At 56.7% G+C, this 24,914-nt stretch overlaps 1 protein-coding gene and 3 non-coding genes across 4 annotated transcripts; 1 reads left to right on the top strand and 3 right to left on the bottom strand.

Moving 5' to 3' along the window:
- The first annotated feature begins 298 nt into the window (after window positions 1–298).
- On the top strand, window positions 299–407 carry TRNAL-CAA (transfer RNA leucine (anticodon CAA)). The gene is made up of 2 exons: window positions 299–336; window positions 362–407. It is a non-coding gene; the product is annotated as a tRNA-Leu (tRNA).
- Window positions 408–2,212: 1,805 nt separating this feature from the next.
- On the bottom strand, window positions 2,213–2,353 carry LOC149521028 (U4 spliceosomal RNA). Its single transcript, XR_016348117.1, has one exon. It is a non-coding gene; the product is annotated as a U4 spliceosomal RNA (small nuclear RNA).
- A 2,504-nt stretch (window positions 2,354–4,857) lies between these two features.
- Window positions 4,858–5,021, bottom strand: LOC149521029 (U1 spliceosomal RNA). The gene has a single exon (XR_016348130.1). It is a non-coding gene; the product is annotated as a U1 spliceosomal RNA (small nuclear RNA).
- An 18,951-nt stretch (window positions 5,022–23,972) lies between these two features.
- LOC149521030 (olfactory receptor 10A7-like) lies at window positions 23,973–24,914 on the bottom strand. Its single transcript, XM_089774195.1, has one exon. The coding sequence runs from the start codon at window positions 24,912–24,914 to the stop codon at window positions 23,973–23,975; it is 942 nt and encodes a 313-aa protein (XP_089630321.1).

Genomic DNA, 24,914 nt, shown 5'->3' on the forward strand with positions numbered 1-24,914 from the left:
AGCAAACAGCAGCGGGACATTCTGTGTCCAGCCGGACTCTGGAACCCCCCTGCCAGGAGACAGAACAGCGCGATGCTGCGTCACATCCGGCCTGGGTCCCCCCGTTCTATTGGCCCCGCCCCCGGCCCATTTCCTTGCAGCTCACCACAAACCACCGCACCGCCGTAGGCAGGGTGATTGTGCGTGTCCATTAGCGGCGCTGTGCAATGGCTGGAAAGGGGGCGGAGGGGCGCTAAGGGAAGTTCCACCTCGGCCTCCCTGAGCAACTCCAACATTGAAGAAAAGGGCCCCTGTCACTGTCAGGGTGGCCGAGTGGTCAAAGGCGCCAGACTCAAGACCTTACCCTTCCCACAAATGCGTGTTCTGGTCTCCGTAAGGGGGCGTGGATTCAAATCCCACCCCTGACATGACTTTAGTTTTCTATGTGAAGAAGCGACCTTATTTCATTGTCTTCTCTAAACATGTACTTAGGGCTTCCCTAACGAGTAGCAGCAATAGACGTTGGAGTGACTTCAAATATCTTTAAATGTCGCCGTCTTAGTCTGTGCTGCATGGTCCTGCATTTTGCTTCAGCTACAATCTTCAAATATCTTCTCCTTTTTGTACCAGCCCCGCTGCGCTCTGTGTCACTGTGTCCCTGGCGCAGTAGTAGGTGGCGGTGTCCGCAGCTGCGAGGGAGGCCAGCTGCAGGGAGAACTGGTTCTTGGCCGTGTCCGCAGAGATGCTGGTCCGGCTTTGCAGAGACGCGGCAAACCACTTTCTCCCGTCATAGGGGTATATCCGAGCTACCCACTCCAGCCCCTTCCCGGGGGGCTGCCGGACCCAGTTCCATAGGTAGCTGCTGCTAGTGAGAGAGACCCCGGTCACATTGCAGCTCAGGGTGAGGGTCTCTCCGGGCTTCACGGCGCCTGGGCCGGACTCGACCAGCTGCACCTGGGAGAGGACACCTCGGAAAAGGGAAAAACAAAACATGGAAACAATTAGCCAGTCAGTGAATCCCTGGACCCGTCCCCAGTTCCCCAGTTTTCTAACCCACACTCACAGCCGGGGGCGGAGAACAGGGCCAGGAAAAGCAACAGCGATTTCATTTTCCTTTAAGGCACTGAGGGGAACTCCCCAGCGGGCAGGGCCGGGCAGGTCTGTGTCTGGGCGGAGACTGAGGCTCCTAGAACCAGGGGCTAGTATTTAACAAGAACCCCCGGGCAGGGATTTGCATGCGGGTTCCCCAGAGCGGGTATAAGAGACAGCGCGGGCTGAGCGCTCAGTACGTGGCGACGCCCCCTCGGCATTTCCCCTTTACCTCCCGGAGAGGCCGGGCGCTCATCTCAGTGCACAGGGAATGGCAGGAGGGGGCTGTGCGAGGCAGTTCGGGGGGGCCAGGGGACCCGTGGACTCTCTTGCCAGGGATTTCCATGCGGGTTTTCCTAGCGGGGATACACTAGCAGGGGGAGGGACCCTGTGCAGGGAGCGCTGTCTGGTGGAGGGGAGCGTCCTCCGCACCCCACCCCACATCTGAGCGGGAAAGCCCCTGGAAACCGGCGGGTGTCTCTCTCCAGGTTCACGGGCTGCTCCAAAATGTGCCGCAACCTGCCATGGACACAGACAGTGCCCAGGGGATGCCCGGAGGCGGGAGTCTCTCCCGGGAGGGGCAAATGGGGAAGGAACCGCAGCTGCAGGGAGAAGTTTATTTCCGATACTGAAAACCCGCTTTATCGGGGGGAGGGGGGTGGCTGTGCCTCGTGGAGCAGAGACGCGTAGGACTGGACGGGACCCGGAGGGGGGGAGGGGCACCTATTGCAGCGCTGTGCGCTCCTGGAGTGTTCCCGAGATTATCGAGTGTTCCCGGGGCTGCGGTTGCAGGGCAGAGCCACTAGGGGGAAATGGCCCCTGAGTTCTGGGGTTTTTCTCTCATGGGAAGTCAGAGCTGGGTCATGTCGAGGAGGGGGCGGGGTGATATTGGGAAACACTTGGGAAAATAACCTCAGATTGGTTCCGCAGACTCGGCTCCTTTCTCTGCACTGACTGTTTGGAACCTGGTCTGAGAGGGAGGGTCGCAGGGGGGAAGCAGCTGAAAGAGAACACGGGGTTGCCCACTGGCAGGACATGAGCCCTGGGATGCTCTAGCTTACTTAAAGTAAAGGCAGGTGATATAACCAATAAGCAACATTATTACAATCATTACTTTTTTCTTCTGTTGAACAAAGCTGTCCAGCCTCCGCAGAAACCACCAAAAATTGCCGATACCGACTGTATTTCAAGTCGTCACAGCGGGGTATTGGGAAAAGTTTTCAATTAGCAATAATCGCGCCTCGGATTAACCTCATCTGCTACAATATTGCCACTGCGCAAAGATAATTAAACAATCCCCGGCGCGGTGACCCCGGGCCGGCCACGGGCTCCCAGCTTAGGGCGAGGCCCGGTACCGTGGCGGGAAGCCGGGTACGAAGTGCCCCAGCACCGCTGTCTCCGGAGCCCCGGCAGCCCAGCCAGACCCAGCGGGTTTGCGGGGTTCAGCGCTTCTGTGCCGCTCAGAACCCTCAGCTGGCCGCAGAGGCCTCTGGGAGCGCGAGGAAATGTGAGACTGACGTCAGCAGGCGGGAGGGGTGAGGGTGGGAGAGGCTGTTTTGTCTCATTGCAGCTGAAATGCTTGGAAATCACAACACCACGTGGGGGCTGCTGGGTGATTCCCGCCAGATTTTCCCGGCAGTTCGACATGGACGGAAATCAGCCCCCACTGCGCGTGCGCAGAACAGTCGCCTCTGGGGCATCAATGCCTTGTGCTCAGCCTGGCACGGGACATGGGAGCTGAAAATCGCAGGGCGCTGGGCCACTCCGCAGCCGCCCGGAGACTGACAGCGCGTGCGGATCGGCCCCTCCAGTGGGGGAAGGGGAAACACCCCCTACAGGGGGCCCCATTTACACACACAGCAGCTGTCCCCAGGGATCGCTGCCCCAGCGCCGCGCAGGACCTTGCTCCGCCTGCCTGGGGCTTCCCATCGCGCAGGGGCTGGACGCTTCCGAGGGGAGGCGCCCGGGCGGTGATCCACTGTCGGAACCGTCCCTGACCGCCCCTTCCGGAGGACACGCGCGGGGATGGCCGCGCACGGGGAGCGGGTCTCACGCCAAGGGCAGCACCGACCCCATCGGACTCCGACCGCCAGTTCCCATCGGACCCGCATGTGACCAACGCCCCTTTCCCATCCCCAGCGCACCTGGCGAGCCGGTGACCGAGGGAGCGGTTCTCGAGAATGGTGTTTATAGGGAGGCGATGCAGCATTTGTGAGTTGTGGGGGGTGCGCAGAATGCACCAGCCCGTTTGTCTCTGCGAGTATCTGGGAGGAAATAAATGAATAGACACCAAACCTCCCTCGTTCTCGGCATTCCCTGGAATGTGACCCTGCTCCGCCAGCACCGCCCAGCACAGAATCCGAACACAACTCCTGCAACCCACCTGCAGCAACAAACCAGGCCACGCTGAGTGTCCCGCTCCCAACCGGTCGGGTAGTGCTCGTGAATTATATAATACAGACTCCTTGGCAGAGACCCACAGTCCATTTCCCGTAAGTGTCTCTGCATTGGAAATGACTAGAGAGATAACAGCCACAAAGGGGTGTGTGACCGGGTGGGGTCATTTATGCGGGGATGCCCTGTTCACACCTGTGCACCATTGAACTGTTCAGTCCACCGGCTCCCCAGAGGGGCTTTAGAAGTCGGAGAGTTCGGGTTAGTGGCAGCTGAACAGAGTCAGGGACATTCGCGTGACAGGTTAGGAGAGAGACAAGGTCACTTCTGCAACATTAGCAACCAGGGGCGCCGATTTCCTACTTGCCGTGTGTGTGCTGGGAAGAATGTGCAGCAGCATCTGCCCTCCTCCCCCCACCCCGCCCGCACACAGAGCCGGAGGGATGGACACGGGCTGGGCGTTGGGAAGGGCCACGGGGCGAGAGGACGTAAATAGTCTGTGCTGGAGAGGAAACAAAACCCTCATTTGCATAGCGCGCGCGGCATTCAAAGCAGGGGTCGGTTCGTTCGCTCTTTAGTGCCCAGAGATGTGATGGAGAAACCAGGGACTCTCTGGGAAACGAGCCACAGGTGCCCCAAACCGGGAGATTCCTAAGCGCGTGTCCTTGCAATGACAGGGGGACATGGACATGCGGTTACTTCCCCGCACAGGAAGCAAAGGCGGCGCCCGGAGCGGGATTTGAACCCACGGCTGAGTTCGGAGACCAGAACACCCATGAGGGGACAGAGAGACCCTGGAGTGGGCCGCTTTGTTAGATCACTCCGCGGCCTGACAGCGGCCCGGGCAGTTTCTTTCGACATTCGTTTTCCTAAATGTCTGCGTTACTCGGGGGTGGCCAACATCCAAGCCAGGCCCAGAGCTGAGTGCGGGTGGGGAGCTTGCAGCTTGGACCAGAACTTCCCAGAGGGTAGGAGTACCACGCGGTTTCAGACCATTGTCCTACCGACAAGAGGAATACAAAGGAACAGAAACAAGCAACGAGCCCAACCCAGCAGGGAAATAAATTGATGATGCTTTACAGGGATGATAAACTGAATCTCGAGTGCAAGTTTCAAAGCGGAGAAAACACAACCCCCAGCATGAGACAGTGCCCCGCTTTACAGATTCCGACAGGGTTAGCTTTTGGGGAAATCTATCTCACAGTATTTATCTGCATGGCTACGTCTACACTGGCCCCTTTTACAAAAGGAGCATGCTAATTTTAAACTTTGTAATAGTGAAATCCGGGGGGGATTTAAATATCCCCCACATGCATGCAGAATAGATAAGAACCGTTTCTCTCGATTTAATCCTGTATTCCTGAAACAACATTATCTGTTTTTCAACAACAATACCAGGGGAAAGCGCGCACGCAGTTCCCCACTACCACAAATTGTGCAGTCGAGTTTCCTCTACTTGAGGAAATCGCAGGGGTCAGCTCACCCGTAGTGCAATAGATGGGCCTCTTCCTGGGAAAACCACCTTCCTGATCGTGATATTTCCCCTGCCAGGTAAGTATAAAGTCTTGTCTCGGAGCCCCCGCCAAGCCTGAAGCGCCCCGAACTCTCACATCACGGTGGCTCCCACTTCCACCTCCAAACAACCCCGCCGGCACCGCTTCCCGCTACTGTCAGCTGCCCCTCCCCTGACCCCAGACCCCACCCAGAGCCCCGCTTGCAAATTAGGGCCCCTCTCGTCAGCCCGCGCCCACTCCCACAGTGCTCCGCTCGCGCACACATCTGCATACGTGCACACGCGGCTCCGCCCCTCCGGATGGGCCACGCCCCTGACTGCCCTTGGTCTACACTCTCCCCTGTCCAGCCAGACCCGGCTCTTCAGCTGCTCAGCGCCCGATAGACAGAGCCCAGGACCCTCTCTCAAGTGTTCCCCCAGGGGTGGTGGGTTAAGGGAAAGTAGCAGGGCCGGGGACAAAGGGGCGCAGCAGGAGAGGGTGCACCTGGCAACATGCCCCGGCGCTCACTGTCACCGGCGGGGAAGCCACGTGGACACAGGCTTCCCACCGGTGTGGTCCTCTCCCCCTCCCCGGTACGAACCAGCAGGGGAGCAGATGGAGCCGGGGGCGTGTTGCTGTGCTGCTCCCGCCGCGGCCAGTGAGTGGTGGCGGGAGGGGGGAGGTGCTACGGGTGCCAGGCCCATCCTGCAATTACCGGGCCGCTCAGGGATTCGGGGCCTGGCACCCGCAGCACCTCCCCCCTCCCGCCACCACTCACTGGCTGCTGTCGGGTCCCTTGCTGCCCGGTGCTCAGGTACTCGGGCCCTGCCCCCTTGCCCATCCTGCCAGGGTACTGGGGCCCTGTGCCCCTTGTGGCCCCCACACTCCATCCACATTCCCTGTAGAATAGTGATAGAAATGTAGCCGTGTTAGTCTGGGGTAGTTGAAGCAAAATGCAGGACAATGTAGCACTTTAAAGACTAACAAGATGGTTTATTAGATGATGAGCTTTCGTGGGCTGAGGAAGTGGGTCTGGCCCACGAAAGCTCATCATCTAATAAACCATCTTGTTAGTCTTTAAAGTGCTACATTGTCCTGCATTTTGCTTCATCCACATTCCCGTCTCTCTGAACCCCGCATTTCTGGCCTTCCCCGCAGATCCTAGGAGCTCCCGGGAAATCGCATCGCCCCGGGTTGGTAAATAATCCGCTCGCCCCGCGTTCTAACAGCACGTGCTGCAGAGGGCGGCGGGAGACACGTTTTGGCGCCACCTGCCGGGCCAGCCCCGCAGTCTGAGCGACGCTGGTTTCAGCCGGGCTCTGTGGGAGACCGGGCCAGGCCCGATGCGCACGGCGGAGCGTCTCAGTCAGACCCTCCGTGCGGGGCCCTGCTCCGAGACAGGGGATTGGGCTCCGCGGAGCTTGACTCGCCTCCTTTCCCTTCTCCTCCTCACCCCCCTCGGCCAGTGTCTCCCCGCTTCTGATGCGGACTGAGTGTGACCGGGCCCCAGTGATCCCAGACAACGCGCCTCCCATTTTTGTACCAGCCCCGCTGCGCTCTGTGTCCCTGTGTCCTGGGCACCTGGGAACATAGATCGGTTATAAATATTGGTGCCAACAGAAGCGGAAATTAATAATTCTCCACCTCTGCCGTTTTTCAGAAGAAAATACCGTCAAAAGCCGCGACCGCCAAAACGACAAGGAGCAAAACATTCATTGTCCCTGGTGCTGGCGAGAAAGTTTTTTCTGGGATTGGCTGGTCACCGCCCAGACCCAAGGGGCTGCGAATTGTCCCACCGGGTGCAGCCAGGGCAGAGGGAGGGAGAGATTTAAGCAGGACACTGAGCCCCTCATTTGCATAACACCCCTCATGAGAGAGACACGCTGCTCCTATCAGGGATCTGACTGACGCTCCCCAGGGCTTCGGGTGCAGGAGTCAGACTGCCCCGGCCTAGGTGTCTGTGCACTGCCGGGCACAGGGAAGTGGGAGCCTCCTGACACTTTCAGACACTGGGAGGCAGGAGCAGCTCCTCACAGTGCCTGTGTGATAGAGGTCTATAAAATCATGCATGGTGTGGTGGATAAAGACAAAATATTCATTAGTTTCCATAATATGAGGACTAGAGGACACCAGATGAAATTAATGGGTAGCAGGTTTAAAACTAATAAGCGAAGATTCTTCTTCACACAGCGCATAGTCAACCTGTGGAACTCCTTGCCACAGGAGGCTGTGAAGGCTAGGACCATAACAGAGTTTAAAGAGAAGTTAGATAATTTCATGGAGGTTACAGGCTATTAGCAAGGGGGTAGGAATGGTGTCCCTGGCCTCTGTGTGTCAGAGGCTGGAGATGAATGGCAAGGGACAAATCACTTGATCATTGTCTTCAGTCCACCCCCTCCGGGGCACCTGGTATTGGTCACTGTTGGCAGACAGGCTCCTGGGCTAGATGGACCTTTGATCTGACCCAGTACGGCCATTCTTATGTGTTTCCTCACATAGGATTGAGGGGCTGGTGATTCTCACATGATGGGGGGAAGGATAGTTATCCCTGGTGCCCATCCTCAGAGCGGCCAGGCAGCGCCGGACAGTGGCTCAGTGGCCGGGGAGGAGCCGTGTCTCAGGGCATCACCTTTCCCTGCTTGTAAAATTCCCTCTTCGCCCTGAATAGCGGGCACCAGGAAACGCCTTGAGCCCCGCGGTAACTGGCTCTGCTGCCCCCTCGCCCCTGCTTCTCCCTTTGGCACAGCCTGGCTCCGAGAGGAAGTCAGCAGCTCCCGCTCTGAGCAGCGCCATGCGCTATGGAAAGGCGGGTGGAGAGAGGGTCTGTCCTGTGTTACTGACTCATGGAGAAACCCCCAAGCTGTCGCTAGTATTTGTTCCACTCCAAGGGCGATTCACAGGGCGATGCACCAGTGCGCGTCAGGGGATCCCGCTCTGTTCTCTGCGTCTCTCAGGAACGGTCCCCGCAAGCCACAACGCGAGCCTCGGTTTTATGTCTCTCCTGCGCGCTGCGCTCTCGAACCCTGTCTCCTGGATCCGTGCGCACTGGGCGGGGAGTGTTTCTATTCCCGACAGAACTTGATGCGGGGGCGGTTCTAGGAATTGATTCATTCAGGGTGAAAACTCAGACGACTCCAATTGCTCTTGCGCTAAGTAATTAGAAACTCGTTTGAACAGAGACTGGAGAGTCAGAGACTGTCCTAGACCCGGGGCGATAGAGAGACTCGCTTTCTGCCTCTCATACCGGGTACATATTACCCGCGAGGCACCTGGAGGATTTCGGTTCTTGCAGGCTGCAGGCTTTGAGGATCCTGCTGGTATGACGGATGTAGGCATGCCAGGAGGCGGTCTGGTGTCAGATTCCCCTTGTAAGGTTGCAGTATGTGAACTTTCAACACGTTAATTCAACGTGAGTGGGTAGATACAGGTACCGTCCCTCTCAGGAGTGTCCTCTTCTGAAAGTTCAAATATGGGACCTCTACCCTTGTGGGTCTAGCCCCAAGCACTGATTGCAAGCCCCAGGCAGTTGTCTGTACGCCTGCTCTGGGCTCCTACTGGAATTCAAACCGATAGCCGTCATTCCTGCAAACAAAGGAGGAGCCGAAGAAATGGGACATTGAGTTCTGGGACTCCAGTTATTTCGCCTCTTCCCTGTTCGAGCCCCCCCACCACTTGTCCCTGATGTGACCCAAACTCAACCGCTACTGATTATTGACGTTTGGATATTGGTTATTGATTTTGGATTGGAGGCACGGCTGTCACTAGGTAGGCAGTTAGGTGGCTCTATTGACTTTCTAGGGGGGAACTTGGCGCCCAAATCCCCTAGAGATCTTGGCAAATCTCCGCCTGATATTCCCAAGGACAAGGGGCTCCATTTCTCGAGAGGTTTTGGCCGCTGCTTTCCCCCCATAACCACAAGCTGGAAGAAGGGTTAGTGCCTTTTTATATAGGCCCGGAGAGCTTTGATGGCAGCGCTGGAGATCAGTCGCTTTGGGACGGCAGGAGCATAACTTCGAATTGGCCCTGGCCTGCCATCCCCATTTTGAAGGTGACCTGACTCAATGCGGATTCTATCCCAGATTCGAGCAAAATTCACTGAGCCCCCTATTCATGTCTCTGATGTGTCAGAACCAATGATTCACCGCCCGGATGAAATCGGCCAGAGCGTCGTGTCTGCCAAACCCTCCAGAGGGGCCTTGGGCTCTGCCTTGGTGCTGACGGGGAAGGGGGCGGAGCGGTCGGACCCTCCCTGGGACAATCCAGCCCTGGGCGCTGGGGGCGGGAATTCCCGGAGCCTGTGCCCAGGGTCAGTCTGCGGGAAGAAACGCTTCGTGCTCCCTTGTAGCTATGCCCCTTTGGTGCGCGTGGGAACCATTTCGCTCTTTTCCCTAAAGTTTCATGTAACTTGGCCGTTTCTTTTGGCCTCCTGTGAGGCACCGGGGGCAGGAGGTTTGTTTATTCGTTGTTTGAAGACAGTTTCCAGGCTTGTCCCTGGCCCTGCACCGCACAAACCGCATCTTTCTCCCAGTTCAGAGTGGGGGGCGTATTCAGGACACTAAACAGTTTATTCATGACGTCAGAATTTCCCCATCCTGACCTGCCTACGCTCTCCTGCGCCCCAGGCTGGGCTACTTTGCGCGTGTCTCTGCTGCCCCCGTGCGGCAGACGCGGGAAGTTCCGCAGCTCTGGTTTGTGTACGAGCAGCCGCAGGGATCGTGTCGCTGTGTGTCTCGCACAGTAATAGCGGGCGGTGTCCTCGGGCTTCAGGCCGGTCAGTTGCAGGTGCAGCAGGTTGTTGGGGTTGTCCCTGGAGATGGTGACTCGGCCTTGAACAGCCGGGGAATACCACTGGCTCGACCCAGCTGCGTTAATCGCAGCAACCCAGTGCAGCCCCTTCCCGGGAGCCTGCCGGACCCAGACCATCCAGTAGCTGCTGAAAGTGAAGCCGGAGGCTTTGCAGGAGAGGCGCAGAGAGTCTCCGGGCTTCTTCACATCCCCTCCGGACTCCACCAGCTGCACCTGGGACCGGGCACCTGGGAACACAGACAGGTTACAAATCACTGCAATGTCAGAGCCAACAGTGTGATGTCCCGTCCCCCCCTCCCCCCACTGCCGTTACTGGGCTAAAATACCTTCTAAAGCCGCTACAGTGAAAAGCAAATGGAGCCAAAGTCCCATTTTTCCTGTTATTGGAGGAAAAGTTCCCAGGGGACTGGCTGGTAACTGTGACAGGGCTGCGGATTGTCTGCCCGTGTGGAGTCTGGGCAGCGAGCGGGAGCATTTAAATAGCAACCCCTCACCCCTCTTTGCATATCCCCTCCTTATAACACAAACTCTGACCGTGGAAGACAGACAGCCCGGACTGTGTTTGTGCAGCGCCAGGCTCGGAGCGATGGGGGCCCCAGTGCGCCTGTGAGAAGGAAACACAAACAGCTCCCCGGAAGTCTCTGGATCCCTCAGAGGGGACATTCGGGGCCCGGTCACAGTCCCGTGGTTTAGCGGCGGGAGACTCCGAGATGCGGGAAGAGATTTGCCACGAGATGCAGAAAATTGTGTTTTAAATCTGATGTGAAATGAAAGAATGAAAATTGACCCATAAGGAAGAAGAAATATGAGCAAGGCGGAGGCAACTCTCAGCTCTACAGCCCCCAGCCCACCCTGCCGGGCTTTGGAAGCTCGGTCCCTGGGGTCAGTGACTGGGGGAGGGGCAGTTCACCCTCTCGCTGGGGAGCGCAGATAACCTGGGGCCGCTGGTCAAGATCGGGGGTTTCAGTCCCCATCCGCATTCTGCCCGGCAGTGCCCGGCTCCAGACAGAGCTATCCCCCGGCCGGCTGGTGTCACGCGCGTGGCCATGGAGCTGATTTCCGGGTTATTTGGCCTCCTCTCCCATCCCAGCCCCTGGGCAGCGGGTCGGTGCGGCTCTGAGCCGGCGCAGGGATGTTCGCCTGGGGACTGGGAGGTGGGAGATTAAGCTGGAGGGACGCGGAGGCGCGTGCGCCGAATCGCTGGGTAAACTGACTTGGAACCGGCCGCGCGATCTCCGCTTCGCCCCCTGCGCGGACACTGCAGGTTCGAGGCTCTTCTGACTCCACGTGGCGATCGGACCCCGGGTCTGTGACCCTGCTCCCAGCAGAACCCGCCTGTCAACTTTCCCGGGCAGTCAAAGTCCGCGGCTCCGTCACGCGGCATCTCAGTGCTGGGCCGAGTCCTTCCCAGCGCACAAGAGAGCCCCGGACCCCTTCACAGCCCCCACAGCTGGGTCCCTTAGTGCTCAGAAAGTCCGTCCCATTTGTCTCCTGCGCCCATCCATCGTGCCCTTAAGTAGAACCACTGACAGCGGTCGGGGAAGCAAACGGGGCAGTTGTCAGGGGCCTGATCGATTTAAACGAGACCGAGGTTTCCAGCCCCTGCCACGACTCTCCCAACCATCCATCCCTGTAGTGGGGGTGGTGTCTGCTCTGTAACCGGGGTCCCCCTGCGCTGGGATGGGAGATTCTCACTGACTCTCCCACATGTGTATTAACCCAGACACCTAAGCTCAGCCTCCCAGGAAGAGAGACAAAGGGGGGAAGGCGGAGACCAACACCTGGCTGAGGGGCAGGGCCTGGGGGGGCAGTGTCTGTCTGGGAAGCATGGAGAGGACAGGCTAAGCTGGGGGCCAGTGGTGATGGACCCCTGACCCAAGGGGCCTGAGACGTCCTGACCCTGTGGCCTGCTCTATGCTGTGCTGTACCCTGGAAAAGCAATAAACCCCTCTTTATTCTGCTGGCTGGTGGAGACTGTTCTGGCTGCTACGGGGGTGCAGGATCGGGGAAACCCCAACTTGCCCTCACACCCATACACATCCATCCATCAGTCTGCCCATCCATCCATCCATCCATCCATCCAGACTTTCCTATTAAAAGCATGAGCAGAAAGATTTTATTAACAGACAGAAACCCACCTAGTCTGCTTAAATTAGTAACAGAAGCCTAGAATACGCCAAGTCCCCACTCTCTGTACAGTGGACAGATGCGCTGCCTCTCCCTCGCATGCCGATGGCTGGGTTTTTGCAGTGGGATGTAGCGCTGTGCGGCTGTAATATTTATTTGCAGCACAATAATACGTGGCGCTGTCTGCAGTGCTCAGAGCGCTCAGCACCAGATAATCCTCATTTCTGGACGTGTCCCGGGACACGAGCAATCGGTTTTGGAATGACGGCGAAATGTGCGAACTACCCGCTCCGTTAATATGTCCCATCCATTCCAGCTGGCCCGGCCGTGCCCCACGGATACACGCCCAGTCATAGGAGTCAGTGATGGGGACACGGGCAACAGCGCAGGTCAGCCGGAGAGACCCTGAGGGTTTCAGAACCTGCTGTCCGGGCTGGGTCAGTTGCAGCTGAGAAACGGCACCTGGGGAGAAAGGGAGAAGGAGAATTTAGAGCGCAGGCAACTCTCTCTCTATATATATACACACACACACACACACACACGGCGTTAGACAAATCTCTGCATTCCGCTGCCTCCCAGCACAACTCACAGGGCCACAGCAGGAGGAGAAGGGAAAGGACCGAAGCTTTCCTCATTCTCCGCGGGAGGACGTTACAGGAACTGAGCCTCCCAGACAGTTTGCGGACGGACCAAAACCTCTGGGAGTTTCTGTATAAACAAGACCCCAGGTGGCTGATTTGCATGAAGTATCCGCTCTTCAGGGGCAGGAACGAAAACAGCCCGGTCGCTATTGTGTCGCTACATCCCCGCCCTTCTGCGCTTTTGGACAAAGGCTTTCAAAGCGCTGGGTTGTGCAATGCCAGGCCTTGCGTAGCGCTGCTGCAGGGTGACAAGGAGACTAAGGGGGTTGCTTCCTGTCTGTCCTGGCACCACGGTCCGCATCGCAGCCCAGAAGTGGCCAGCAGCAGGGACACTTGTGCTGTGCAATGATCACTGGGGAAAGCGACCGTGTTACACTGCAGAGTGACCACAGGCGGGTGGCTGCAACAGGAAGAGAGTGTCCATCTGGTGCCAGCACCCTCCACACTGCTGGCCACCCGCCATGGGTAATGAGTGGGCCCTCTGCTCAAAACTCTCCCTACTGGTCTCTGGCTGTAACATTAGAAGGGCCAGGCTGGGTCAGACCAAGGGTCCATCTTGCCCAGTGTCCTGTCTAATGACAGTGGCCAATGCCAGGTGCCCCAGAGGGAGTGAAGGCAACAAGTAACCACCACATGATCCCTCTCCTGTCATCCATTTCCAGACAAACAGAGGCTAGGGACACCAGTCCTACTCATCCTGGCAAACAGCCGTTGATGGACCTAACCTGCATGAATTTATCTAGGTCTTTTTGAAACCTTTTAAAGTCCTGGACTGTGTGTCTTGGGCAGTGATACAGGCCCATGTCTTCCGCCTTCAGGCCGGTCATTTGCAGGCTCAGCAGGCTGTTGGGATTGTCTCTGGAGATGGTGTGAATCGCCCTTAGGCTGCTTGGGAATAACGTATAGTTGATGCACTGGGCCACTAATGTAAGCGACCCACTCCAGCCCCTTCCCGGGAGCGTGTCAGACCCAGTGTAAGCCGTAGTCTGGGAAGGTGAAGCCGGAGGCTTTGAAGGAGAGGCGCAGAGAGTCTCCGGGCTTCCTCACATCCCCTCTGGACTCCACCAGCTGCGCCTGGGACCCGGCACTTGGGAACACAGACCTGTTATACATATTGGTGTCAGCACAAGGAGAATTGAATATGCTTCCACATCTGTCGTTATTCAGAGGACGAAAATACCTTGCAAAGTCGCAACAGACAAAATTTCTGGGAGCAAAAACGTCATTGTCACTGGTGCTGGAAGGGAAAGTTCTCAGGGGACTGGCTGATCGCTGCCCAGACCCAGGGGGCTGCAAATTGTCCTTGCGGGTGCTGCCTGGGCAGAGACAGGGACAGATTTAAAGAGGACACTGACTCCCATATTTGCATACCCTGGCTTATAAGAGACACGCGCTGTTCCAGTCAATGATCTGACTGATTCGCCCTAGAGCTCCCGGTGCAGGGGTCAGAGTGCCCCAGCCTGGGTGTCTGTGCAGCACCAGGTACGGGGTCCTGGGATCCTCCTGACAGTGTGACGACGCGTTGGGGTCCCCCATCTCCTGCACCCCGAAATGGCACAAACAGACTGCACCAGCCAGTAGAATGGAGATGGTTTATTGCTTCTCCACGATACAGCACAGCACAGATGTAATCTAGTTACAGGAACTGGGGGCTAAGAGGCCTCAGTGCCCCCCTTGAGATAGGGGAGTCCCAGCCCCCTCCCCAGTTCCTTCTCCCCTGCTTTCCAGCCAGGAACTAACTAACTCTCCTCCAGCCCTGCCCCCCAGCCAGGGCAGCATTCCACCTTCCTTTGTTCCTCTCCATGGGGGTCAGCTGGCCAAACCAGTTGGGATACCCTCTTTGCATAGTGACTCATCGCTTGTCTGCTCCGTGGAACTACAGACAGCAGCCAGAGAGTTAGCAGGTTACCCCCCACTACGTCACACTCCCACATTTGCATACCCCGGCTTATAAGAGACACGCGCTACTCCTGTCAATGATCTGACTGATTCGCCCTAGAGCTCCTGGTGCAGGGGTCAGAGTGCCCCGGCCTGGGTGTCTGTGCAGCGCCGGTACGGGGTCCTGGGATCCTCCTGACACTTTTGGACCTCTAGAGGGAATGAAGCCGGCAGTGACTGTGTTTCCTCACACAGGGATTGAGAGACTGGCTGTTGTCAGGTGTTACGGGAGCCAACGGCCTGGCTCCCAAAGCCCTTTTGGAAGAGCATCAATCTATGTACCAGCAGGGGGCTCTTCTCTGCGTTACAGCGCCACCTGCTGATAAACAAACACGCGGCACTTTCCCTGCAAGAGATCTTGCTAGATTCGATTAAGTCATTTTTCTTTCTTTCTTTTTATCTTTTCACCAGTGCGATCCCATATGAACTGAGTGAGGAGTCCGGGAATTTTCCCTCCTCCCCTGTCTTCCTTCTTTTGGCCAGAGTCTAACCCCGCTTTGACGAGAGGTGTGAAAGGCTCGAGTGAAAACAGAGGTGCCCCTTTACCGCCATCTAGCGGAAAAGGTTAGGGGTGATCTGCTGCTTATCCAGACAGATACTTGATAGCGTTAGAGGCTTGAAAGTCTGTGCTGCCTTCGCTTCCCCTTTTTGTACGGTCCCTGCGTTGCTCTGTGTCACTGTGTCTGGCGCAGTAATAGGTGGCGGTGTCAGCAGCTGTCAGCGAGCGGAGCTGCAGCGAGAACTGGTTCTTGGAAGAGTCAAGGGAGATGGTGACCCGGCTCTGGAAGGATGGGCTGTAGTCTGTGTTCCACTTGGAACTGCTGTAATATCCCCGCCCCAGCCATTCCAGCCCTGTCCCAGGGGGCTGCCGGATCCAGCTCCAACCGTAACCGCTGGTGATGGTGTAACCCGAGACAGCGCAGGTCAGGGTGAGGGTCTCTCCGGGCTTCACCGCGCCCGGCCCGGACTGGACCAGCTGGATTTGGGACCGGACACCTGAAAGACACGAACCGTTACAGTTAAATCCTCAGCTCGCTCCCTGGGGCTTTGATCATCCCCCGGGTTTCCCCTCCCGACTCACAGGGCGAGAGGGCGAGTAACAGCAGCAGCGACACCGCGGGGTCCATCCTGGGAAACGGAGCAACGAGAAGGAGGAAAAACTGAAACTCGCTTCAGCCCCTGGGCAGGCGGGTCCCGGGGAACCCAGGGGCTGCGATTTAACCCGGGCCCTGGCGGGAGATTTGCATAAAGTCCGACACCCCGGTACCGCCCTAGGAAAGGGGCGGAGAGCGCAGGAGTCTTAGCGCTTCTGCTCCGCTGCGGCCTTGTGGCTGGGTCACAGGACAGGGAAATGAACAAGCGACCAGAGACCGCTGCGGGCTCCGGCCCTTTTCTTTCTTTCTTTCTTTCTTTCTTTCTTTCTTTCTTTCTTTCTTTCTTTCTTTCTTTCTTTCTTTCTTTCAAGCTTGGGTTCCTCCCTTTTTCCTCTGGCAAGAACCCACAAGTCAGCAGTTGTGAAATCCTCATTTCTTTAATTTTTTTATGACCTGCCTCCCTTATCTATTATTTATCTGTATGGCCTCTGGCTGACTCTTTAATTGTTTCTGCCTCCTGCATAACGGATTTGCTGGATGTAGGACAATTAAGGCGGTGGGATATTATTGGTTAGATAACTATATTATAATATGTGAGGACTGGTCAGTTCATTTCAGGACCATGATTGGTTAAGTTATAGCTGAGGATATTACAGTTTGCATTGGGGGCAAGCAGGAAGTAATTTGGGAAAACAAAAACAGGAACATGGAGTCATGGTTGCTGGAAGCCAACCCGGTGAACATCGAATTCTCTGCACCTTTTGGCTTCTGCTGTGGCGGGTCTCTGTTTCCATGAGAAGAACCAGAGTGTGGGAGGCACCAGCCCTCTAACAACACACCTGCAATTGTAGTGTAGACATAGCAAGTGAGTGCGAAGTAACTCCCGGCTAAGTAGAACTGGAGTGAGCCAGCTCTGGTGATTAACTGAAGGGCTGAGCCTCTTCAGAACCCAAGTTCAGAACTGTCCCACCTGGCTCCCAATCTGCCCGCGGCTCTAGGGGCCAGTATCTAGTAAGGTGCAATCAGAACCGAGACAGTGTCAGTAAAGGCCAATCTCTAAAACGCTCCTCCCGATGTTCCGCCCTCCCATCCTCCCCACCGAGCACTAAGGACTCGCACAAACACACTGAACAGGGACAGTCCCCAGGGCCCCCAGGCTATTAAAATGGCCCCGGGGCCCGGCAACTGCGGAGTAACTGCAGTCGGAAGCCATTGGACGCCTTGAAATTGCCCAGGCGAGCCGCAGGCATGAGCGTGTGGGCGGTGGGTGGAGCCCCCTTGGAAGAGACCAGCCCCCTCTCCAGTCCTTCCACCGCACCCTCTCCCCGTGGCCAGAACTGCCCCCTTCAATCAAAGCTACAAGCATCCCCCCGCCCCGAGCAGAGGCCCCCAGCATACCCCTCCCCCACCAGAGGTGCCCCGGGCCAGAGGCAGCTGCGCCTCCGCTCCCCTCCCCACACCCAGCCTGCTCTGGTGATAAGAGTCTTCACCTTCAGCAGCTATGACATGGGCTAGGTCCCACCGGCTCCAGTGACCCCCAATACTGAGCAGTGGTACCATGTGCTGCTCCTTACGTGTCACAGCGAGAATAGAACCAACGACTCCCCCCGCCCGGGTGAAACGGGCCCGAGCGCTGCGGCTGCCAAACCCTCCGAGGGTCCCTGGGCGCTGCCCTTGTGCTGGCGGGGAAGGGGGCGGAGCGGTCGGACCCTCCCTGGGACAATCCAGCCCTGGGCGCTGGGGCGGGAATTCCCGGAGCCTGTGCCCAGGGTCAGTCTGTGGGAAGAAACGCTTCGTGCTCCCGCGTGACACTTTGCTGCCCCCTTGTGGCTCTGCCCCTTTGGTGAGGGTGGGAACCATTTCACTCCCTTTCCCTTTAAGGTTCATGTGACTATTTATTTTCCCCCAGACCCTACATCTGAGCCTGTCATACACTGGAACCCCCTGCCCTGAGCCCCTCACATACCACAAACCAATTTTCTGAACCCTCACATCCTAAAGCCCAGTGTGTGTAGCTCTGTTTAGCGTGTGACACAGTCGTTTATTAGCTCAGACATTTAGTCTCATTGGCCCTTATGGGGGAGGGGTTCTGCCCCTCCCTTACATGACCTGTGCAAAGCTCAGAGAAAACAGCAGCACTTGGGTGCCTGGTGAAGCTGGGTGGGGGGCGGGAAGGCAGGACATGACTCTGCTCTGTAGCTGGGGATTCAAAGGGGCTGAGACTTTTTGGCTTTGTCTAGACTGGCAAGCTTTTCTGCAAAATCATGTGATTTTGCAGAAAACTTGCCATCTGTCTACACTGGCCGCTTGAATTTCCGGAAAAGCACTGACGATCTCCTGTAAAATCATCAGTGCTTTTCCAGAAATACTATGCTGCTCCCGTTCGGGCAAAAGTCTGTTTCCGAAAGACTTTTGCACAAAAGGGCCAGTGTAGACAGCATAGTACTGTTTTCTGCAAAAAATCCCAGATCGTGAAAATGGCGATTGGGGCTTTTTTGCAGAAAAGCACGTCTAGATTGGCCACAGATGCTTTTCCACAAAAAGTGCTTTTGCGGAAAAGTATCCTGCCAATCTAGACACGATTTTTCCAAAAATGCTTTTAACAGAAATTTTTTTGGTTAAAAGCATTTTTGGAAAATCATGCCAGTGTAGACGTAGCCTTTGTGTGTGCAGTGTTTTGGGGTTTTTTTCCCCTCAACAAAAAATCCTGGCTGCCAGGGCCCCATCAAAACTGTTCAAATTGGGCCCCTGCACTTCCTAAAGCTGACTCTGTCCCAGGTTTCCCCCTCCCCTCTCCCACCCTCTCTCCTTTCCTGCCCTCTTCCCCCAGTCTCACCAGAGTTCATCTCCCCCCCCCCCCCAGTTTTGTTAAATAAAGAGAGTATGTGTTCATGAAAAGATGTGTACTTTATTTGACATCAGGAAGGGGGACGTGAGGGAGGAATGAGGCACAAGCACTCAGTGCAGGAGACCAGGGGGCTCTCAGTGCTCCTCAGGGTGGAAGCTCTCCTGCAGGGCTTTCTGGATACTGACAGACTCCCAATGGACCTCCCAGATGGCAGCCTGCAGAAAGTGCAGCCAGGCTCACAGCAGCAAGTCCATGAGTAGCATCAGAGTGCCCAGGGGCAGTTCCGGCTCCATGTTGCAGACTGTGGTGTCCTGAGTGAGGGCAACCAGAGCAGGAAGAGACAAAATGCTTTGCTGTCCCTCACTGAGGTAGGCAAGCAAGCAGGGAAGCCTGAGAATCGCCTGTGGGGGGGAGGGTCCCTTTAAGCACAGGCCTCAGATAGCCTCAGGCGGCAGCCACACAAAGTAAGTCCTGACCTGATGCCCTGCTGGACCTGGCTCTGGCTGGCCTTAAATGCAATTCAGCATCCACTCAGTGCGGACGTGCTATTTCGAAATGCATTTTGTGTGTAGACGAGTTATTTTGAACTAACTTATTTCAAATTAACTATTTTGAAATAAGATATTTTGAAATAACACTGTAGTGTAGCCAGACCCTGAGGCAGTGTTTCTCAAACTGAGAGTCACCGTCCAAGGCAACTTACAGGGGGGTCACAGCTGGATCCATTTTTTTTCTTGCATTTGTGTCTCCCTGGCATCTCCAGACAGTTCAGTATTTGCGGCTCCATCGGGTCAATTTTTCCCTGCCGTGTCTGGCGGGGGCAGGGGATTGAGGAGCACCGCAGAGTCTAGTGAAGGGGGGGCAGGAGGGGGCCGTTGCTGGGCTCCATGCTAGGGGGGTGCTGGGCTGGGTGGGAGTGGAGCACGTGCTGCTCTAGCCCTGACCAGTAGAGACTGACAGCTGCCACCTGATGCCTCCCCTACCAGCTGCGAGATGAGGCAGTTGGTCTGGGAGGCAGGAGCAGCCCCTTTTAAAAGTACGATTCTTCCTCCCTGCCTGGCTCTGCAGGAGGGAGATTTGATAGAGCGGGGCTCCTGATGCTGAGAATGCCTGCCTCAGGGGGAGAGGGGAGTGCACTGGGATGGGGGGGCACTAGGTGGACCTCAGTCTGAGGCAGTGAGGGGTGCACTGGGATGGGGAGGTGCTAGGAGGGTCTGGGTCTGAGACAGTGGGAGTGAACTGGGATGGGGGGCACTAAGGGGGCCTCTCTCAGGGGGAGGGGTGTGTGCATTGGTGATTAGTGTGCAGTCCCAAACAACTTTTTTGCTCCTACCCCCCCTCTTTTTTTTTTTTTTGCTTAACAGCTTTGAAGCAGTGAGGGAGGGGGTGGGGGATTTGAACCCAGGTCTCCTTATAAACGCCAGAGCACCCACTTCAGGGAAAGAAAAAGTCTTGAGGCTGGTGCTCTGTCTCTCAGTCCTAGTTTTCCTAATATTGGAGTTGCTGCTCTTGCTCGGGGAGGTGGTGGTGGCGGGGGTCTTCCCCTTCGAGCCCCTCCCAGCCATTGCACAGCGCCGCCAATGGACACACAGTCACCAGCCGTACAGCAGTAAGGTGCTTTGTGGTGAGCAGCAAGGAAATGGGCCGAGGGCGGGGCCAGTCGAACGGGGGGACCCAGGCGGGTGTGACGCAGCATCGCGTTGATCTGTCTCCTGGCGGGGGGGTTCCAGAGTCCGGCTGGACACGGAACGTCCCGCTGCTGGTTCCTCTGCCCGCCGGCCAATGGGCAGCTGGGAAATCGCTGAAGGGCGGGGTCTGTCTGTGTCTGTCACACACCGTATGACAGGACATGAGAACAGGCACGCAGCGTGGAACTTTCCCTACCGGGTCCGACCGCCAGGGCCGGATTAAAAAGGGTAAAAAGACCCGGAGTGACCGATCCCCCTTTAGAACCGCGTACCCCGAACGGCTCGGAGTCAGGTCCCGCAGGCTGCACTCCCCACCGTGGGGCCAGACCTACACAAGCTCAGCCATGTCCCAGCGCACAGCAGCTCCCCTTGTCACGCCCACTGCCTGCTTCACCCAGCAGCCGAGCCCCGACAGGCTACAGTCAATTCCCTGCGAGGCGGCTGCGGGTTCTGCAGCCTGGGTTTTTGTAGGAGCGTCAATAGGTTTCGTGTCGCTGTGTATATAGCGCAGTAATAGCGGGCGGTGTCCTCGGGCTTCAGGCCGGTCATTTGCAGGTGCAGCAGGTTGTTGGGATTGTCCCTGGAGATGGTGAATCGGCCTTTCACGGCATCAAGGTAGTTTATAGTACCCCCGCTGCCACTGATATCAGCGAGCCACTCCAGCCCCTTCCCCGGAGCCTGCCTAACCCAGCTCATGTAGTAATCGCTGAAGGTGAAGCCGGAGGCTTTGCAGGAGAGGCGCAGAGATTCTCCGGGCTTCTTCACATCCCCTCCGGACTCCACCAGCTGCACCTGGGACCGGGCACCTGGGAACAAAGGCGCGACAGAAGCATTAATATCAAACATGCAAAACAAAATCTCCGTCCCTCTCTCCAGCGTATTTAGCTAGAAAATACCTGGCAAAGCTGCCACCACGAACACTAAATAGACCCAAAATTTCATGTTCCCAGTTGCTGAGGGGCAGAGCTGGCTGGTAACTGCACAGACACCGGGGGCTGCGGGGTGTCTCTCTGGGTGCAGCCTAGGCAGAGAGAGACCATTTTAAGCAGGCGTCTGTCACCGCTATTTGCATATTCCCCGCCTTATCAGAGACACAAACACCTTCCCTGAACGAGCCGAGTCACTGCCATGGACTCTCCGGCAGGAGTCTCCGTCCCCCTCCCGGTGTGTTTGTGCAGCGCCTGGCACAGCGCGGGGGGTCCCGATGGGCTCTTACAGCTCTGGGGAGACACCGAGAAATGACGTCACTTAGCTCGTCATGAATGTCTAGGGGTTCCTGGGGATCGGCTGTGGTGAAGGGAAATATTTTCCCAGGCGTTAGTGGGTTTCGGTTCATTTGGGGGGGGGGGGCTGGATCCGTGTTTGTTGTGACCCCGGAGGTGCGAACATTTCCCCTCTCGGGTCAGGTTCGGCGGGATTTGCAGCTCCAGGCCAGGGGGCTCAGGGCGGTTTAGTGAGATTTCTGCTTCTTTACGCCGCTTGGGACACGCGAGCCCCAGTTCGCACCGTGTCTGTAACTCCCCCCCGATCGCTTCCCGCTGCGCTCGGTGAGTTCGATGCGGTGAGTAGCCCAAGCCGCTGGCCCATTTCTGGCCGCTCACCCGGACTGGGATGCGCAGCCGCAGCGAGGCACCTGCGTTGTCCCGATCGCACTCCCCCTCACTGGGGAACCCACATTTCTACCCCGGCTCCTTTCTCCGCGACTCTCCCAACGCCTGCCCCGTGCGGACCGCGACTCACCAGCGCCCCCTGCCAGAGAATTTCTCCCCCGCAGCCGTAGGCGGGTTTTGTCCGGGCGCAGGTAGGAATCAGCGATCAGTCTTCAGGAGTGAGGGGTCAGCGAGTCTGGGACTGTCCCTGCTCCCCCCCCCCCTTCGACCCCCAGTCAGTGTCTGCTCAGCCAGGCCCTGGGGGCAATGGCCCCGGCTCACACGCCGGGCGGTATCAGCCCGGGGAAGGGCGGTGTCTGACGGCGCTTTGCTGCCAGAAGCGTTTTCCAACCCACGTGGCATTTCTGCTCCTGAAATCACTAGTTCCTCCTCCCTTGGGACTGGAATCTCCGCGGGGGACGTGGTGGGACGGGGCAGCGGGGCAGCGCCGGGCTCCCTCGGGCACCTTTGAGATTCCAGGCCTAATTCACTCGGGGAAATCCAGCGTTCTCCGCCTCCCTGAGCCCCCTAGATACCAAGGGGCGGAATCAATCCCGGAGCCGGGCCCGATATGGGACGGAGCCTCCCCCGTTCCCTGCCCGGCTCGGCTCCCCCGGAATTCTGCAGGCGCCCGAGCGCACCTGGAACCGACATTTGCCAGGAAACGTTCCCCGGGCACCGACCCGGACACAGAGACGTGCCCCTGCCCGTCGATTGCAAAGTATCTGGCAAGCGGGGCGGGCCACTTGCTAATTCCCTGTTGGGTTCATTCCTCCTGACGCACCTGCCATTGGCCGCTGCCGGCAAACAGGACTGTGGGCTAGAAGGACCTCGGGTCTGACCCAACGTGGCCACTCCTATGGTTGCAGCTCTGGGCAGGGGATGGCGTTCCAGTCACTTGTCGGAGAAATGATAAAGGAACTCCCAGATACATCAACAGCTCAGGGGCCAGTGTGTCGGCCTTATAGGCCGAGAGTTGTGAGTTTAAAGCCTCGGGGACAGCGTCTACTTTTAAGTGCACCTAGATCCGTAGTGTGCAACACGCTCATCACTAATCTCTCTTTGGCTGCTTGAGTGTGGCTAGGTCGCAAGTTCAGAATTCGCTGGACACCGCGGATCTAGACGGTGCTTGGTCCTGCCGTGAGGGCAGAGGACTGGGCTTGAGGATCTTTGCAGGGCCCTTCCAGTTCCAGTGTTCGAGTCTATGGGTCCCGCTCCAACCTGGCGAGGCGAACACCTCCTGCGGCAGAGGGACGCTGGACTGGCGGCTGCTCCTCCCTGGGGCTGGTAACGCCAGACCGGTTCTCCACGCGGTTAGTTTCAGTCCAGCCTTTCCTAGGCTCCCTCTCGCTGTGTGTATCCGGCGAAGCTATACAGGGCGGTGTCTGCGGGTATCAAGGACACTGCCGCACGGTCACTGCTGCCCCCAGGCGGCGCAAGGCGGAGGTGCAGGCTGGGTTCTTGTAGAATCTCTACTAGGTTCTGTGTCGCTGTGTGTGCGGAACAGTAATAGCGGGAGTTGTTCTCCGCTTTCCCTTACGCAGCCCGTTCTGCAGCTATTCCATTTTTACCTACGCAACCCGCAGGGCCAGAATCTTAGAACCCTTAACTGAGTACTGAGCACAGATGTAGTTGCCTCATCTCAAAAATGATCTCTCGGCATTAGGAAAGGTAAAGAAAAGGGCAACACAACTGAGGAGGGGCTTGGAATGGGTCCCATGTGAGGAGAGATTAAAAAGACTAGGACTTTTCATCTTAGAAAAGAGGAGACTAAGGGGAGATATGACAGAGGTCTATAAAATCATGACTGCTGTGGAAAAAGCAAATAAAGAAAAGTTATTTACTTATTCCCTAAATATAAGAACTAGGGGTCACCAAATGAAATCAATAGGCAGCAGATTAAAACAAAGAAAAGGAAGTTTTTCTTCATTCAGCACACAGTCAAGCTCTGGAACTCCTTGCTAGAGGATGTGGTGAAGTGTAGGACTTTAATAGGGTTCAAAAAAGAGCTAGTAAAATTCATGGAGGTTAGGTCCATGAATGGCTATTAGCCAGAATGGGTAGGAATGGTGTGCCTAGTCTCTGTCTGGAAATGGGTGAGAGAGGAAGGATCAGTGAGGATTACCTCTTGTGTACTCTCCCTCTGGGGCACCTTGTACTGGCCACTTTTTTGCAGACAAGATACTGGGCTAGATGGACATTAGATTTGATCCAATGTGGATGTTCTTATGTTCTTAATTCTCTGCAAGCTTTGCACAGGGCCTCTTGGACCTCTCTGTTTCTCAGGGCGTAGATGAGTGGATTGACCAGGGGCGTCAGGACGGTGTAGGAGACTGAGAGAACTTTCTTGAAGTCGCTCAGGAGGTTGGTGGTTGGGAACATGTAGACAATCATGAGAGCTCCATAGTAAATGCTCACCACGATGAGGTGGGAGGAGCAGGTGGAAAAGGCCTTTTGCCTCCCAATCGTAGAGCGGATTCTGAGGATGGTCCTGAGAATGCAGATGTAGGACCCCAAGGTGAGTACGAAGGGGACGAGTAAGACAATCAAGGCGACTGTGAATGCCAATGTGTCCACCAGGACAGGGTCATTGCAGGAGAGTTTTACAAGGGGAATAAGGTCACAAAAGAAATGGTCGATAACGTTGGGGCCACAGAAAGTTAACTGGGACATTGGCACTGTGGTTATACAACAAGCAAGCAAGCCGCCTATCCAAGATCCCATGGCAAGCTGGAGGCAAGACCTGCCACTCATCCGGGGTGCATAGTGCAGTGGGCTGCATATGGCTAGATACCGGTCGTAGGACATCACTGTTAGGAGGACGCATTCTGAGGCTCCCAGAGCACCAAAGAAGTAAAATTGTGTGAGACACCCAGTGAAGGAAATTGTCCAGTCCCCAGTCAGTAGCCCGGCCAGCAGCTGGAGCAGAAGTGCGGAGCTGTAACAGATCTCCAAGCAGGACAAGTTGCCCAGGAAGAAGTACATGGGGGTGTGGAGGTGTCGATCAGTCACAACCAACACTATGACAACAACGTTTCCAGCCATGGTCACCAGGTAGATCACGAGAAAGAGCAAGAAGAGAGGAACCTGCAGGCCAGGAAGATCCCCAAATCCCAGGAGGATAAATTCTGTGACAGACGTTTGGTTTCCTTGTTCCTGGCTTGCCAT

This window comes from Pelodiscus sinensis, chromosome 30 (assembly GCF_052426305.1).
Source record: "Pelodiscus sinensis isolate ZL-2025 chromosome 30, ASM5242630v1, whole genome shotgun sequence".
NCBI lineage: Eukaryota > Metazoa > Chordata > Testudines > Trionychidae > Pelodiscus > Pelodiscus sinensis.

What these genes read in the sequence shown, in the direction of transcription:
- LOC149521030 (XM_089774195.1), bottom strand. Translation starts at nt 24,914, where the DNA reads ATGGCAAGCCAGGAACAAGGAAACCAAACGTCTGTCACAGAATTTATC.